Here is a 17,287-nt window from a genome sequence, read left to right as displayed (position 1 = left end):
CTAGCGTTCTCAAATAAATACAGATCTGCATGCTTTTTCCCTCTGAAAGCGGTGTCGTTCATATAGATTAATTGCATATGGGAGTGTGATGCATGTGCATCATTTGATGATTTTTTAATTCTGACTTTTCATTTAATGGCATGATAGATACAAAGTCCACACTTGTATTTCAGATAGATGTTTTGAAACCTACTAAAATTCAGTGGGAGGTCTTATATAAATCAGTCAAATCAGATCCCTACCAGGTGACCCAATTCTAATTTTATTTGTGTATTTGTTACAAAAGAAAACTTTCTGCAAAGTTGAGGTCAGATCTGTGGATGCGGAAGTAAATATTTCTGCATTTGATGTGCTAAAAAGCTTAGTTCTCAACTTGCAAATTGATCTTTTTGAGAGAATTTAAGTTGAAGGAAAACATTTGCTGGATACCCAAGTGGGATAATGGCCGGAGAGCAGTACTGGGGGCCCAGCTGAAACATAAATTAACATTTAAAAGAGTCCCAATGTAGAATACCCTGACGTTGTTCTACATATGCTTCTGCATCTTGGGGCTGTACTTTCCTTGTCTAAAGTCAGCCCCTGCTGTCATGCAGATTTGGAAGTGTTTCTCTGCACCTTGCATCTCAATGTAAGGCAAGCTGGCTGAGGGAAAGCCGCGGCTCTTGGGAGTTTTTGTTTAAATCTCCTGAGCACCTCTGAAGTCCCCTCTGTCACATCTTTCTACCTACTCTACCCTCTTCTATTTCTATGTGACTTCTTCCACGGATATCTGCTAAAGATTTTTTCCACCCTTGCAGTGCACGCCTTTTAGATACATTTCTGAAAGGTGCTACAGAGTTTTTTGTTTTTTGTTTTTCCTACAAAAGCAGAACCGTGAAAGCAGCAAGCTAACACGTGCTGCCAATAAGGAAGGAGGCCTCGGAGCACGCGGCTTATTTGCTTCCCCGCTGCTTTTGTTTCCATTCGGAGAATTTCAATGGGCCAATAAAAATGCTGACCACGGGGAAGATGGGAGTGGCAGGGTGTGGGGAGCAGGGAAGCTTCTCACTTTTGGGCCGAGGGAGGAAGGAGCAGAAGGGCATGGTGACAAGCGGGCAAAGAGGAGGTGAAGCTCCGCTGTGGCACAGCACCCCTCCTGCAGCAGCCCTGTCCCACTCACCGACCTCCCTCCCACTTACCAGCATCAGTGGTGAGGGATTCTTCTTTTTTTCTTTCCCCTTCCCCCGGTTATTTTTAAAATAACGTGTTAATGAAGATCTCCTTGTTTGCTTTTAGAAATCAGAAAAACAGGTTTTTCCAGGGCAGCTGTGGGCTGGAGCCTGCACTGTGCTCCTTTGCTTTGGGAAACAGACACCACAAAAACAGACCCTCCTCTCGTTTTCCTTAGGCACATGTGTGGGAGAAAAGGGATGGGTGGGTAATCGTCTTCTTGAATCAGAACACACTATTCCCTAGGTACATCTAGGCATCTGGTATTTATTCTTTTTTTCTTTCTTTCTTTCTTCCTTTTTGCATGTGGTTTTAAGCATGTAAGGATTTTTCCCCTTTAATCAGCATAATGACAGTTTTTGTTTAAATCATCCCTTTTAATCTTTGAATTTCTCATGACAGTTCTGGGGGCTGTGTAGGTAGAAGTCACCTGCAGCTGATGAGGCACAGCCGTCTCCCACTTGGAACAAGGGATCATTCTGTCCTGTGAATGCTTCACAGTGGGGTTTTTAGGAGGGAAAAGAGAAATAGCTTCCAACTGAAGCTGCCATAAGATTTTAATTAAGACAAATGCTGACACCAGGGCATCAATTTATGGGTAACCTACTTAAAGTAATGATAAACTGAGGCTATGATGCAAGAATATGACAGAAACTGTGAAGGGGTGAATTTTGGGAGCAGAATAGATGGGACAGTGGAAGCTTTGTGGAGAGAAGTGGTGAGGTGATCGTCACTTCTTGAGTTGAGCTCTCACGTAGATAAATACTTTGTGTCACCAGGCATTAGAATACAGCAGAGCTCCGTGTCTCTGATTTCTTTCCTTCAGTGTAATTTTTGCTTATTGCCAGTGGATGACTGTTTGTTATATCTATCATTTTATTTTAATTTCCACCTTAAAATCTCAGACTGGTGTTGGTAAAAAGAAAAAAACAAACAGCCTTGGACTTGGCTAGAAACATTCTGAGAAATATTTCTGTAGTGCAACATGGATTATTTGGGTTGGTTTGGGTATTTTTTTATTTTTTATATTTGATGTATTCAAAAGAGATGCCACAGCATGTTGCATATTTCAGTCTGGACTTGTCTGGACTAATTAAGCTGCTCTTAGGCAGGCTGCTGAATTCCTCAGGGCACATTTTCGAATGCGAGTTCCTCCAATTAAACATCTGAATAAGAGGTCTGGCAGCATAAGTGCTGAGCACCTACAGCTTTTATTGCTTCAAATGAATATCTTTACTGCAAACACACTGCTTTCCAGAAAAACAGGCTTCAGTGTATCTGCGTGCCTGCAGTTGGGAACCAAAGACTGGAAACGTTGCTCTGTGTCTATCACTTACAGCAGAGTTGCATGAAAAATTCCCTGCTAGCTCGGGGATCGCCCTGCAGAAGCCGAGCAGGGAGCGTGGCAGTCAGCAGCAGCGGCTGTCCTCGGGATTAAAATGGGACTTGGCGGCCGGCCACAGCAGGGAGTGCGCAGCTGGCCATGCAAGGCTCCTGGGAAAACGTGTGGATTTTTCACATGGTTTGAATGTCATTCCTACCTAAAAATATGGTTATAAATCCTGACAAATGATGAGACGTGATTTTTATTTTTTTTTTTCTGCTCAGAGAAAGAGACCGTGGTCAGCATCAATGTATACAGAGAATGTTGGTAAAGATCCTTCCATAGGCAGAGTTCTGCCTTCAAACATATTCACAGAAATGGGTGAGGCACCCACTTGGTGCGGCATCCCACGCTGCAGTGGGCTTAGTGCTTCCCAGTGGGACTGACTGCAGCGAGTTTTGGTGCAGCATCTTTACAAGGTTGTCTCTGTATGTGAGTATCCCACTGCATCCATTCCATAGGTGTAATATGAATTTAGTTGTACATAGGCATGCATAAGCATTTAAATTTTCTGACAAAGCACTATGGAAAACATTGTTATAATAATTTCTTAACAGTAAGAACACGTAGGTAGTATTCATTTTCGCTTCAGCAGCAGTTATGTCACTAGTTCAGACAAGTAAAACCTTGTAGTTGGGATCGTATAGGACCCTGAAGACTCTGTATCTTTGGAAGAAGCAGATCCTTCCTTCAGACAATGGTAATTTGGAGCTGACACAAATGGGATGAGGAAATACGACTGCTATGATAATAAGAGCACATGTGCTGTGACAATATTTCAGAGTTAATAAACTCATCATACATTAAACACAGCCTGTTTATATGTGCATTTGCAGTCTGTTTTGTATCCAGTAGCCATCTTTGGCACAAGTCACAGGAGAAACTATCTACCTGAAGGTCATGAAAAATAGATCTCCCTTGTTCTTTTTGTTTTTCTTCTCTTTTTTTTTTTTTTTTTTTTTTTTTTTTTTAAATGTTGGGAAGAAAGTCAAATATTGGTTTGCTTCCTTTGCCTGTGAGAAGTGTGTTCTCCAGAGTGCATGTTTAAAGAGAGTTACTTTATGAGGGTTGTATTATTTTTTTTTAATATATCTTTGTTTACCATTCATATGCTGCCAGGGGTGCTAGCAGCTCTGAAGATGTACATGATAAGATGATTCTCCTTAAGAGATAAATTTCAGTCAAGATAAGGACTAAAGAAGTTCCTGGAGATAGGAAATAGAAAGTGTAAATTGATCAAGAGATGAAATTAAATCCTTCTTCAGGTAACGGGTACATAACCTGCTAGGTTATTTTTGTCTGTGCAAATGTGTGAAGTGAAATTTGCAGCTTTTTGAAAAGGAGAAGAATGAAAATAAAATCAGAGATATTGATTAGCGTGGTAAATAGCATAATGAGCATGGAAGGAAATTGTGATGAGCAGAGCAATAGAACTCATTAGGCTAAAAGGTGAGCATGATAGTGATAGGCTGATGGTTGGATTAAATTCCAACCCTAATGATTCTGTAATTACATGATTCTATCTGGGCATACCTGGATGCAGAGGAGGGCAGCAGGGCAGAGGCAGTGCTTCAGTGGCATGTGGGGGCATCTCTAGTGTCCTGGGACTGCTCGCCATGTTGGCATCTCTACCACATTTTACTTTCCTTATTCAGGTACCTCTGGTCTTACTGCTCATTATTTGAAATCTTACTGTGTTCATTGAGCCATGTACTTTTTTGCTTCTTTTTCTGAGTCAGTGAAAGAACAGCAGATACATTACAAGTGCATGCTTTGGACAAGCTGTGACAGCCAGCCAGCAACAGTGAGGCTTGATTAGCCATAGCTTTATTTTTTATCAAGTCCCAAGAACAGTTAGAAGATACCGGATCTTCTGTAACTGCTGTATGATACCCTGAAAAGATTACAGAGATGTACGTCCTTGTATTGCAAAAGGATTAAATAAAATCATCTCAAAACTTGCTGTGATTATATCTAAGTTTTCACCAGAATCTTTCAACTTTTGGCCTTTTTGTTTCTGCTGAGCTTCCTACCCAGTACTAGCATGGAAGTTCAGCTCAGCTGGCTGAAAGATCAATTCAAAGCAGTCTGCTCACATAGCTGTGCGGGAAGCTGTGCCTGACTGAGGACATTATGGCCCAAGCAGTGTTGGTACAGGGGAAAACAGAGCCCTGCTGCTTTAGCTCTAAGCCTGCTTCTGTTTTGGGGCACTTATCCCGACGGTGTGCCTAGGAAAGTGCTGATATTTCCTCGGTTTTGCGTGTGTGTGTAGAGTATCTGCTTACAACTGTCCTGATTTTAGACAATACTTCTTCTTTGTGAGCATTCTGACTTTTCTTCTGTGTAAAGTACTGTATTTCTTGCTAGCAGGCATATTAAAAAAGCAGCCACCTTGGTGTAGTAATGTCCAGTTCATTGCTCTTGCTGGATCTCTGCAGCATGTAGTTACAGTGCCAGCCTGTTCCAGGGGCAGCCATCCATCCACTCTGTGGCTCTGCCTGTGTTCTCATACTTCCTGAAAGATGAGCTGTATGATGAACACTTATTTTGTAAATTCTTATCTGCGTACCAGATCCCCATAATTAAGTATTTAAAGTTTTGGATAATTTTAAATACAGTAATGAACATGCTATGGAAATACACGTAAGTTATAACTTAATAATCTGTCTGATTTATCTGATTTTGTCGTCACCATGCTACAAGGGTTGGCGGTTGCTGAATGTTTCTATTCTGCTTTCTTTGACTGTTGTTACAAGTCTGTGCAGTTTGTGCCTCTGTAAATGTTTCTCCTCCTCTACCCACTTCATGGGCTGTTTTTCCAAAGTTTTGCCTAAGAATGTGCTTGGTTATTAAGTAGCATTAAGCAGGATGCTCACTGCCAATGATAAAAATGCTTTTTGATCACACGTGTGCTGGTATCTCCCAGTAACTTGAATAGCCTCTGTTGCTGTGTTTGAAGGTTTTTTTATAATCTGTTTAAAATTCAGAATTACATCTGAAATACAATGTTTACATGAATTGAGCAAGAGAAGTAGCATGAAATCTTTCATAAATGTGTTTGTATTCACAGTGGATTTCATTAATCGTAGAATAGCTTGCATTAGTTTTACATTTGTGCAGCCTCACTTTCAAGAGTGGAAATAGTATGGATTTATACCATATTAAGAGTAGGACTGGGTTTCATATCTGAGCAGAATGGAATGAGGACGGCTGAAAGGGATGTTCTTAGTTCAGGGGGATGTGTCAGACTATGTGTTTAGGTGCTGAAGAATTGCTACAGGGATAGCCAAAGAAACATGACGTTGCTGAGGTTGTCTCCATCTGTGCATTTACAGGACGCACTGGGCACAGCTGAGATTCTGTCTGGTTGCTTGTGGTTATGGCATTATCTCCTTACTTAAGTATGCACCTGTTCATATACATAGATTACGTGCAATGGCATGACTCTGATGGCATCTGAAGGTTCAACTGAAAGAGAAAAATAGACAAGTGAAAAGCAAAATAAGCTTGATTATCAGAATATGTTTCTTAAAAGTAATTCCCTTCTCAGCAAAACTGTGAAGATCTTTTGCAGGTTGATTTTGTTGCTTTTCTTTGCATTCTGGTTTTGTTTTGTTTTGTTTTTTAAATTTTATTATGGCTTTCTTGAAGATGAGGATTATCACATGCCTTCTAGCATCCTATTAATGGATACCTACAGGTTAAGTTATTAATCGCTGCAAGAGGTTATGAAGCTGTAATGACATGATTTTGTAGTACTCCTGCAATATGCCTGTGTAAATGAAATGCAAGAGCTGCTCCAAAAGTATTGCCTCCATTTTCATTATGTTGGCCCGTGACATCAGAGGTGGATGTTGGTGGTATGGCAGTACAGGTGGAACCTTTCTGACAATATTCTGTTACATTTTGTTGCCATGTGACAGATGGTATCAGAGGGGCTTTATAACAGAATGGTGTCTGACATGGAAGTGCATATGAAGCAAAGAGATGGCATTGAAATTATTTTTGCATAAAGGAATTACCTTTTCACATTTACAGATGCTTGCTGAAGCTTTATGCAGGCCAAGCAGTGCATGTGAGCACAGTGAGGCGGATGGTGTGTTTTGGCTGTGGAGTGAGCAATGTGAAAGACAAGCCACATTCTGGGCAGCTATGTACAGCTGTCACACTACAAAATGAAGAGCATCTCCATCAGCTCATCCGTTCAAATCAGCAGAATATGACCAGAAAACTGTATATGTAGCATTAGCATTCCCAAACTGTTCTATGATTCTTTGAGGCTGGAGGTGGCAGTTTCCAGGATCGTATCATTACTGGTGATGAGATGTGGTGTCAGCACCCTGAGCTGGAGTCAAAACAGCAGTCCATGGAGAGGCGACATGTGAATTTCCTGTTGAAGGAAAAGTTCAAGACGTTGCCCTCAGTGGCCAAAGAAATGTGCACTGTCTTTTGGGATAGAAAAGAGGTGATCATTCTGGACTTCCTGAAATCCAGACAAACCACCAGCTCTGACTAACACTGTCTAAGCTGAAGGCTCAAACTTGCGGAGTCAGGCCAGACAACAAGACGTCCTTTCTCTTGCAACACAAGAATGCCTGGTCCCATACCAGTTTGAAGACAGTGGAGCACATTACCAATCTTGGTTGGACTGTCCTATCACACTCAGAGTACAGTCTGGATTTTGTGCTTCCTAAATTCCATCCATTTGGGCCAATGAAGGATGGACTGCAGGGACAACGTTTTCCTTGTAATGATGACATCTACATGGCAGCTGTGAAACAGTGGGTCACCTCCATGGGTGCAGATTTTTATATGTGCAGCATGTAGTCTTTTGTTCATTGCTGGGAAAAATGCGTAGCTAATGGTGGTGACTATGCTGAAAAATATCATTTTGTAGTGGAATATTTGCTCTATTAAATAATATTGTTGTGCATTTTGTATCTGTTGTAGTTTCCATGGAAAAAAATAGAAGTCATTACTTTTAGAGCGACCTTTGTATTTCAGCAGTGATGATTTCCAAGCCATTTTGGAAAGCCGAATGAAGAAACACTGAGTAATCAAATTCTTTGTGTTTGCAAGTCACTTGTCACCTCTATAAGCTTTCAGACACAAGATCCTGTATTTACAACCTGCAGACTAGTGCTGACCATGTCAGAGGCACTTCAAAGCATACTTTAGTTTACTGAGAACAAATGTTGTTAACTTTAACTCCTGCAGAAATTCAATGCTCTTGAACAACTTTTATTGCAGGACATTGAATAATACCTAATATTTTAATATTAACATTTCAGAAATGGAGGATTTAGTTTTCTCATGAGATATTTCTGGTTTATTATAGTTGGTGAGCAACTAGACAGCTTAGCAACAACAAGCTTCTATAGCCAGCTTATGAAAATCTAATAAAAGTTCAAATTCTTCATACTTTCAAGGTCACATAGGGAATATTATTTGATACATGGCATTACTGAAACAAGTTCACCTCCTCTTGCTTCAAAATCAACACCGAAGGAGCCAGATGTGAACAAACATGCAACATCTTGGCTTTCCAGAAAGAAGGAAAAACGTCTGGATCTTGACAGTGTCTTCAAATGTAGGGTTGAAGTTAATTTTAATACAGGAGATTTTAAATGTACTATCATCTGGCTTTGAATGATGGGGAAAGTAAACCATGCGCGTTTTATGGTGTCTTGTGTCTGGTGCAGTTTAAAGCCCTTTAAAAAGTTTGTATTTGCATACTTGTTTTGGGGCGGTGAGTTTGCTTTGCTTTAAATTTCTGCTTGTTGTTCTAGTTTGTTATGGTAATGAATTTGCTTGAGAGACTGGAAAATTGTTCTTGCAAAGTAACTGTAACATGTTACTTGAGGGAGTTTCACTGAATGGAGCAAACAGTACTGAGTGTATTTCTTCATGCCAGCACTCCTTTGTAGTCAGCAAAAATTGCTCAGGTCATTGTATTTCCTATTGAGTGCGTTTTTATTATGCAGATCTTACAGTGATAGTGTCAATGGAAGTGCACAGAAGAAATTCTGTCTTCTACTGAGAGTCTGTCTTTTCAGTTACTGTGTTTAGCAATTTAGTAATGTGATTGCCCAATAAAATCATAGTTAATTTGGTCAATTAGAGAAGATATTTTTTATATGTGCTGATACAACAAAAAACAAGATAATTATATATGACTTCAGGTAGAAATTTTGGGTAGCTAATGTGGCCTAGCTGCATGACCTGTACCTTTCATGGATGTCATAGCAGCATATTTTGAGACTGATAGTTTGTGACTGTATCACAGAATTTCTTGTCAGGGTATTTTTCTTAGTAGACTGATCAACATAAGAATAGTGTTTTAAATTTTTCTCTGTTATAACTTTAACAGCAAATAGCTAAAGTGACACAGACATGCTACTGTGCTGCTGCTGTCCTCTTCATACTTTCATATGCTGAAGGTTTAAGTGGAAATTTAAGAAAGCACAATGAATACCTTTCTGATCTTAAATGTTCAGTATGTGTGTGTAGACATGCCTATGGTGCAGTAGTTGTTTGAGCATCAGGGAATGGCATTACTGTACATCTCTTCAGCACGTCTTGCCCTGAGGGCCTTGTTAGCAATGAAATTTGCAATGTGAATGTACAACAATAAAATCCTTAGCAGAATACCCGAGGACACTGTTTTCTTACACAAGAGTGACCTTCAGTGCACCAGTATTTGTAGAAGTTTGGACTTCTTACTTCTTCTATTCTTTCTCTCACCCTCACCCCCCCCCCAAACACACAAATATTCTGGTTCCAGTAGACAAATAATGCTATACTCTGTTTTGCAGACTAGAAGCCCGAAACCATCACAGAGCCCACAGCCCAATTTGGGAGACCAGACAGAGCATCTATCTGAAGCATCTGCTGATTCCTTAGAGGCCATGTCTGAGGGTGATTCCCCAGTTCCCTTCTCAAGGGGCAGCCGCACGCGGGCGAGCCTTCCTGTGGTGCGGTCAACAAACCAAACCAAGGAGAGATCACTGGGTAAGCCCTGCTTCACTGCCTCTGCTCTCTACTCTACTTTCTATATATACTTTCTATATATAAAATAGACTTATAAAGATTTTGGTAGAAGGTTACTTTTCAGAAATAAGCTCAGTATGGGGTACTGGCTAACCTGGGGGAATGGTGAGATTATTTTTGTAGTATCACAGCCTGCTGTGTTGATGTGAACTCTGTACAAGTCTGTGCCCACATTTTCTGACAGGAGATACTGGCTTTGTCTCTTTGTCATCTCTTCCAAGCTAGACCTAGTCTAAAGCAACCTAGAAACATCGTTGCCTAGCAGATTTAGTTCTCAGAGAAAAGATTTGGTATTTGAACAAGAGAATGTGAATAAGATACACTGATGGAAATGCCTTTTTCTTCAGGGCAGTGCCCTTCCATCTGGGTGGAGACATGACTGACACAGAAACAGAGGTGTACAGCTCCACTTGCTGCCTTTTTCTTTGTTATTTCCATATCTGAGGGCTGAAATGCATTTCGAGCTGGAGCTGCTGTGGTAACAGTGGGTGCTGTCTGGGAGACTTATCAGCTGATGGATGGAGCAAGTACTGCCTGTTTTTTTTTGAGGAAAGACACCAGAGGGCAGTTAAGCTGTTGTGTGCGGGTTGCTGAGGAAGGTATGTTTCTGCTCAGAGGCAGTAAACAGAAATGCTGTTTTCCTTTAAAATCTCCTCTTCTAAAAGAGAGTGACATAAAACGAAGACTGGACTGTAAATCATTTATAAGCTTGTAAGCTTATCACTGTACTTTACCTATTCCTCAACAAGCTAAGACAATTTCTGTCAAGTGTCATGGTATCTGAAAAACAAAATAAATGGGAAAAAAAAAACAGGACAAGGTGTTGGGTTGGAGGGCAGAGCAATGGGGTGTTGTTAAGGTCTGGGCTCTGCTCAGTGGTGCCCATTGGACTACTGACACGTTTAATACTCTGACCTGCACACTACTTTATGGTTTAGAGTTGTTTTTAAAAGCAAGCTTGTAGTGTGTCTAACAGACGAGCAGAGGATTCCATCTCTGTCTATGAGTCACTGTTGTCTGGGGAGTCCTCAGTGTGGCTTGTTTTACCTCCAGGATTTCTGCGTTTGCCTCAGTGTGATGTGAGGTGAATCAGGACTTGGAAGGTTTTTGTGTGATGTGAGGTCCAGCCTCTCCAAGTGGGTTTCAGTGGGCAGTCAGCATCATCCATCAGCATTGGGATCTCCTGCATGTACATGTGCTTTCCCTAGGTCACGTGGGAAACCTCAGTTCTGAGATTCTGCATGAGGAGCAAGCCAAGAATTGATAAACAGCTTTTCATTGACATCAAAAGGGATGGCCTTCTGTGCACTGGCATTTTGTGCAGTGTTTTCTCCCCAGAAGCTGACCCAGAAAATCTGTTTTTATTGTCAATATGCAAAACTTCTTAAAATGACAGTACACTCACATGTTCATCACTACAAATAAGCCTGGTGATAGGAACACAAGGAAGGCCATACTGGATTAGACCACAAATCCCACTGGCCCCACATTTTGTCTGCAGCACAGCAGGGACCTTAGGCAGCTAACCAAGGCAAGAGTAAGAGTGTAGGTGTGCTCCTTCCCCTGACTGCTCTCCCACCCTCAAGCTATCTTCAGCTTAGAGATTTCCTGGTTATGGTTCCTGTCTGTGTAATAACCCTCTAGAGATGTTTCCTCCAGGTACTTGTTCAGTCTCCCTTTGAACTCACGTAAATTTTTTGCATCCACAACACCGCAGCTGTGACTTTGGCAGCATGTTTCGTTGGTTTACTACCCAACCATTACTTTTTTTTTTTGCTTTGTTTTGTCTTTATCATGTCTTTATCTTTGTCCTTGTGCTGGAAGTGACGGCAAATATTAGATTCCTGTCTGTTCCCCCAGGCCATCTCTCAGTTTACAGGCCTCTCTCATCTATTGAACATCTATTGTCCAAGCTGGGAAGTGCTGCTATAATCACATGTTCCTTACCCAGAAACCACCCCATACATTTGATTATCATTACTACCATTCTTTGAATTTATTCTGGTTGGAGAGTACCTTTTTTTGCTGAGATGTGAGGACCAGAACTGCAGAAGCTCGCTCTTATGTAATCCATTCTTAAATACCATTTTTTAACATCTGTTGCATATACCGAATTGTGTTGCCTCCTGATGGAAGACTGTCACGTGAAGGTGTACCATTTTATTTAACAGGAGTGACTTCAGACCATGCAAGGCATCCCATCTCGACCCATCATTCCTATGCTAAGCCAGTCCATGCTGTGGTTTATCCTAGCACGTGCAGGCAAAGTGCAAACAGAAAAAGAATGTATACGAAGGAATGTGATATGAAATATTTGACTTGAGAGGTTTTTAGATTTGAAACTGGAGCAAAATAAGACATCTCCCCCTTGTGTTGGAAGAGGGGTCACAGCTATATGTGTGGCTTATGGGATCATCACACAGCCAAATAGGAGACAATACATTGTCACCACCCATGGCAATTTCCAAGTTGCTCCAGGGGCCTATTAATAGCAAGCAGTTTGTTTGAAAAGATAATCTAAAAATGATTTTAAAATAGTTCAATTTAGGTTGTTATTCTTCAGTGAATTTCTTTTACAGCAATATCTTTTTCAGTCTTTTCTGCCAGTGTAGGCTAACGCTGCTGTGAGCAATGTTCTGAAGTATTCCTGTTGGGTTAAGGGCAGTGTTTGTTTTAAAAAAACAGGAACCTGTTTATAATCTTAATTTTAAAAGCACTCTGAAAATAATTCTCTTCATCTAATTATAAACAACTATGTATAATCACCTCCCTTTCCAACTCTGTTAATTTTTAAATTTAATCTAATTTAATCATAAATTATGTTTTGATCATCAGCCAACATATTTTATTGTGGAAAACGATCAGGTTAAGAGAACTTTATTTATTTTGCATGTAATATCTCAGTGCTATTATTTTTAAAAATAGATGTTCTCTCTTTGGAATTCTAATTCTTCTACAGCTTCCTATCTTACTAACTGCATTTGAGATGGTTGGTTTTTAAACTGTGGTCTGAGTTAACATGGAGCTGAAAAGGAATAGCAGCAATATGTTTTGGCTGCCCTAGCATTGTGGTTGTGTCAGTCAGGACTGAGCAAACAGGACATGGTGCTCTGACATGTGAGGCTGTCTCATGCCATGAGGAGCTGACCCAGAATCAGTATTCTAGTTCTTGATCCATGTGAAATTTCAGCCACAGCTTTTGAAAGGAAGGTCTTTCTTGGCTAAGAGGTCCTTCAGAAATTGGCATTTCTCTCATCAATCTGCAGCCTGGAGACAAAGCATAGTATTAGAATAAATTAATTCACTGCGCAAGAGAAAATTAGATGTATTTTCAAATGTGTGTTTGAAAGCTGGGATTTCTTCCAGCATGATAACTGTGGGAAAAAAATTATCTAGCAAAACTGTCAGAGTGAGAATCAGCTGAAACCTGGACAGCACTCAAAAGCTTTCAACAGACCTCACTTGCAGTTCGCCCTGAAGGAAGCAGAGCCCAATGAGCGCCCAGCAAGGCCACTGCAGCAGCAAGTGGGTACAATAATGGCTGGCAAATATTTCAGCTTGTAGTATCTCTCATGTAACTCATTTTTGCAAAGGATGGGCCTCATGCTTTGTAGGGGTGGGTGCTGGCATCCTCTGTGGTAACAGAGAGGTTGACATGATCATTGCAGCCCGAAGGGCAGGGTGTGATTGCCAACCTCCAGCAAGAGAGAAAGGGAGAATAGTAGCAGCAATTTCCATAAAAGCACAGACATTTGGGTTTGAGAACTGAGGGAAGGAGAAGGATGGAGCTCAGTGACTTGTGGGCAGTCGGTTGTGTGGCTGCTGCAGGCACAGTGGCTGACAAAGCACAGTGTGAGTGGGCTCCTCACTCCAACTGTGTGCCTAAAATCAGGTGACACGAAAAGGCCTCTGCAGAAATGTCTGATCTTGCCAACATTTGCATTTTCTTTGCCTTCGGAGGGATTATGACAGCAGTGAAATTACATAAATGATCAAGGATTGGCATGAGGAAGGTCTTAAACAGTCACGGAATATTTTGAATATTTTTTGTTAGCCCCCTCAGCCCCGAGTATCAGCAGGCATAAATTACAGAGTCCATTACTTTTGCTTCTGCTTTCTATGGAAATGCTGATTATAATGCTAACACCTGGATCTTTTGCAGCAGTTCTTGCAGAAATTCTTAAAGCCTATTCAAAAGAGTTTCAGGGCCATAGTTGATAAGAATCATAGAATGGCTTTACTTTGAAGGTGCCTCAAAGTTTCACCCTCTGCTGTGGGTGTGGTTATCAGCCTCTAGATCAAGTTGTCCAGGGCTAAGTCCAGCCTGGCCTTGAACACCTCCAAGGATGGAGCATCCATAGCTTCTCTGGCCAGACTGTTTCAGTACCTTACCACTCTCTCAATAAAAAACTTTCCCCTGACACCTCATCTAAATCTTCCCTCCTTTTGTTTAAAACCATTCTTCCTTGTCCTGTTACTGTCTGCCCATGTAAATAGTTGATTTCCCTCCTGTTTATAATCTCCCTTTAAATAGTGAAAGACCTTCTTCTGGACCCTCTCCTAAAGCTCCACATCTTTCTTGCGCTGAGGTCCCCAACTTGGATGCAGTATTCTGGATGGGGCCTCATGAGTGCAAAGTAGAGGGGGACAGTTATCAGCCTCACCCTGCTGGCCACCCCTCTTTTGATGCAGTCCAGGATCCTGTTGGCGGCTTTCTGGGCTAAATGTGCACACTCAATTACCATTTTATTTTCCAGAAAGAGCAGCTGCTTGGTTGCTGCCACCCAATGGTGGAAATAACTGTATATGGAATGTACTCTGTTTATGGAATGCACTGTAAAACTTACTTACACAGAAAAAGATAAATAGTAAAGAAGTAGACTTATTGGTGGGTAATTAATTGTTATTTACTATTTATGAGCTGGAAATTAAAACAGGCATGTTAAATCAGGCAGAAAATTTGTGAGCCGGCGTAGATTTTGTAAGAGAAGTCTGTATTTATTAGCAATGGAACTGTCCCCTTGAATTCCTTAGAGTAGGACTGAAGCCTAATGAAGTCAGTGGGAGCTTCAGCTTAGTTCATGGGAGAAAAGCTCCCTGGGAACTGCATTTCAAATTAAGACTGAGGAGAGCTTTAATGTATTCAGTCATCTTAAAGAAATTTTCCCTATCTTGTCTTTTTACTGTGTATGCAAAGCAGCCAACATGCAAAAAGGTCATGTAAATATTTGCTGTCATGGTCAGATACATTAAAGTAAGCTGGCAAGTCTGTAAGAAAAACAGCCTGAAACAACTAGTTCCAGTTACGGAATTGAAACACAGATCCTAGGAAATTAAAATATTGCAAGGTAGCAGCAGTTGCCTCGGTTTGCCATCCAACTTCTTTTAGACTTCAGTTTCTTTCACATTTCTTCGAACTCTAGCTGAAGTTTTTGGACTTGGAAAGAGAATAAAAACCACCTCTTACGTGAAATACTTTTCAGCAAGGGACCAAAGGAAGGTAAACAATCATACTGACATACAGTAGTGCTGAGGGTTTTTTCTGTTTCATTTATTGTCCCTACATGATTTGTGAAAGACAGCTATATGGAAGAGTGAAATGTGGGCCTCCCCAGGCATGCTCTTATGCACTCACATTTACTCTTTAGTTACCGCAGCCTTCCTTTGATACAAGAAGATCTGTGTACCTTAAAAAAAAAAAATTTCCAAGAAGCAAGATCATCTTTAGTACATACTGTCTCAACAGAAGCACGTTCTGTCTGACACTAAAAAGCTGACTGTCAGTGTATTTTTAGATGTATTTTAGATTCAGCTGGAGCTGAATTTGACCCCATTGCAATGGGGTGCATCAGTGTGGTTCCAATGGCCTCGTTGCAGTGATATTGGAGTAGAAGATATGTAGTGTGTGAAGTAAAATCTGTGCTAATCTGTGCTAGCTTGTATCTGTTATTACTATGTCTGTTAAATGTTTTCTGAATGAAATCTTTATTATTTATTTGCATTGCAGTAGTTCTAAAGGACTTTCAGCTAAAAACGTGACCTGTGTTGGGTAATCTGCACAGTGAGAAAATGCCCATATTGGACTTTGCTGAGTTCAAGAATTTGGCCAAGCAGGGAAATGTAGTGCCTCACCCTCAGCACAGTGCACTTAGGAATCATTGCCAGTGCTGACAGCAAGTCTCTGAATGAGAACAGCTCTAGGATTTAGTCATTGCTCCCACTACATTTTATATTTTTAGGTAGCGATTCTAATGCGTAGTTGCTATATAGAGCTGGGTGTGCATTCAGGTTTCTGTTCTGAAAGGGAAATACTGTCATCTCTTTGCTGTCATGTATGGCTGTCTCTTGATCTGTTTGTTCTTATTTGCATTTTTTGCTATAAATTAGGCTGAGTTAAACAGACCAAGAGGATTAGTGCTGCACCAGAGTCTGATCGATAGCCTGCTGACTAGAGTACCCTCTTGGGATAGTAGAGTCAGTGATCTGAACAACTTTCAAACAGTCTGTCTGGATTAATTTTTAACTGCTCAAATGTCTCATAAAAAAACTTCTGGTGTCGTTGCTTCTGCCCAGTTACTTCCTGTGATGAATATACTGGTAGTGGGGATGAGGGAGAGCAATGGATATTGTTTAGCATGGCTTTAGAAAAGATTTTAAAGGTTTTCACACACCCGTTACTGCATCATTATAGCCACACTGGGGAGAAAGAGGTAGCCTTCAAGATGGATAGGGCTTAATATTTCCATGTCCAGCTGGTGGCTTGTTTTGAATGGTCTTCCTCAGGAGTGGGCTCTGGGGACAGTAATTTGTAACAGCAAACTGGCTGTTGAGATGGAATGAACCAGGGTCAGGGTCTGAGTTAACACTAACCATGGGAGACCTTTCAGTGTGTTGGAGAGTCAGCCTGCCACTCACTGGAACCCCAGTGAGCCAGAGAACTGAGCTAGCAGGAACCCTGTGATGCTCAGCAAAGGGGAATGCAAATGCAACAAAGCATAGGGAGGGAACAGATTGCTTTGGGAGCAGCTTTGCAGAGAGAACTTTGGGTCTAGCAATGAAATGGCTATAGGCCAGCAGTGAAAACTACATAAATTGGTATATGAACAGAAACATAGACCCTTCTTATTGGTATTTGTGAGATTGTACATTGAGTATTACCTCCAGTTTTGGCTCCATTAGTATGAAAAAGGTAATAGCAAACTGAAATGACCCCAGTAAACTGACTTTTTGGCAGTCTTCTCCTTAACTGTGCTAAGTTTGCTAGTCCAAGATCCTATTTAAACGTAGGCCTTAATGACAGAAGAAGTCAAATTCTTGTTAGGACTATAGACATGGATTTCTGGTGTGATATGAGAACCAAACATGCTCTTACATGCTGGTTGCTCAGCCCCTGAACTTGCTACTGACAGCAGAGAACTCTTTGGAAATTGAGTACTGAAAACGAGTCCTGTAGTTAACATGGAGGATTTGTCAAATGTGGTGGAACAACCAATCATGTATGGCCTGTGAATATGGAGGAGTTAGATGGTCAGATTCTGCCCTTGAACACATAACTTCTACATGGTTTAGTACTAAAAAAGAGGCTTTATAAGCAGCAGTTACCACTCAAATAGTGAGTTCTTGATATAGGTGGAAGGAAATGCA

The 17,287-nt window shown here is 40.9% G+C and overlaps 1 protein-coding gene across 15 annotated transcripts in view; it reads left to right on the top strand.

Moving 5' to 3' along the window:
• KIAA1217 (KIAA1217 ortholog) overlaps positions 1-17,287 on the top strand; it is a 345,692-nt gene that overhangs the window by 243,262 nt on the left and 85,143 nt on the right. For 13 of the 15 annotated variants that reach the window (XM_048951727.1, XM_048951728.1, XM_048951725.1 and 10 more), the window contains one exon: positions 9,409-9,604. The exons of 1 other annotated variant lie outside the window; for it this stretch is intronic. In XM_048951727.1, coding sequence (XP_048807684.1) covers positions 9,409-9,604 — 196 coding nt within the window. Of the gene's footprint in view, positions 1-1,012; positions 1,190-9,408; positions 9,605-17,287 lie in introns of those variants that run through there. One more of the 15 variants, XM_048951734.1, reaches the window with a different exon arrangement.

The sequence above is a fragment of the Lagopus muta genome, chromosome 7 (assembly GCF_023343835.1).
Source record: "Lagopus muta isolate bLagMut1 chromosome 7, bLagMut1 primary, whole genome shotgun sequence".
Classification (NCBI taxonomy): Eukaryota; Metazoa; Chordata; class Aves; order Galliformes; family Phasianidae; genus Lagopus; species Lagopus muta.
Note: the sequence above shows the minus strand (reverse complement) of the source record. Positions and strands in the feature narration are given on the sequence as shown.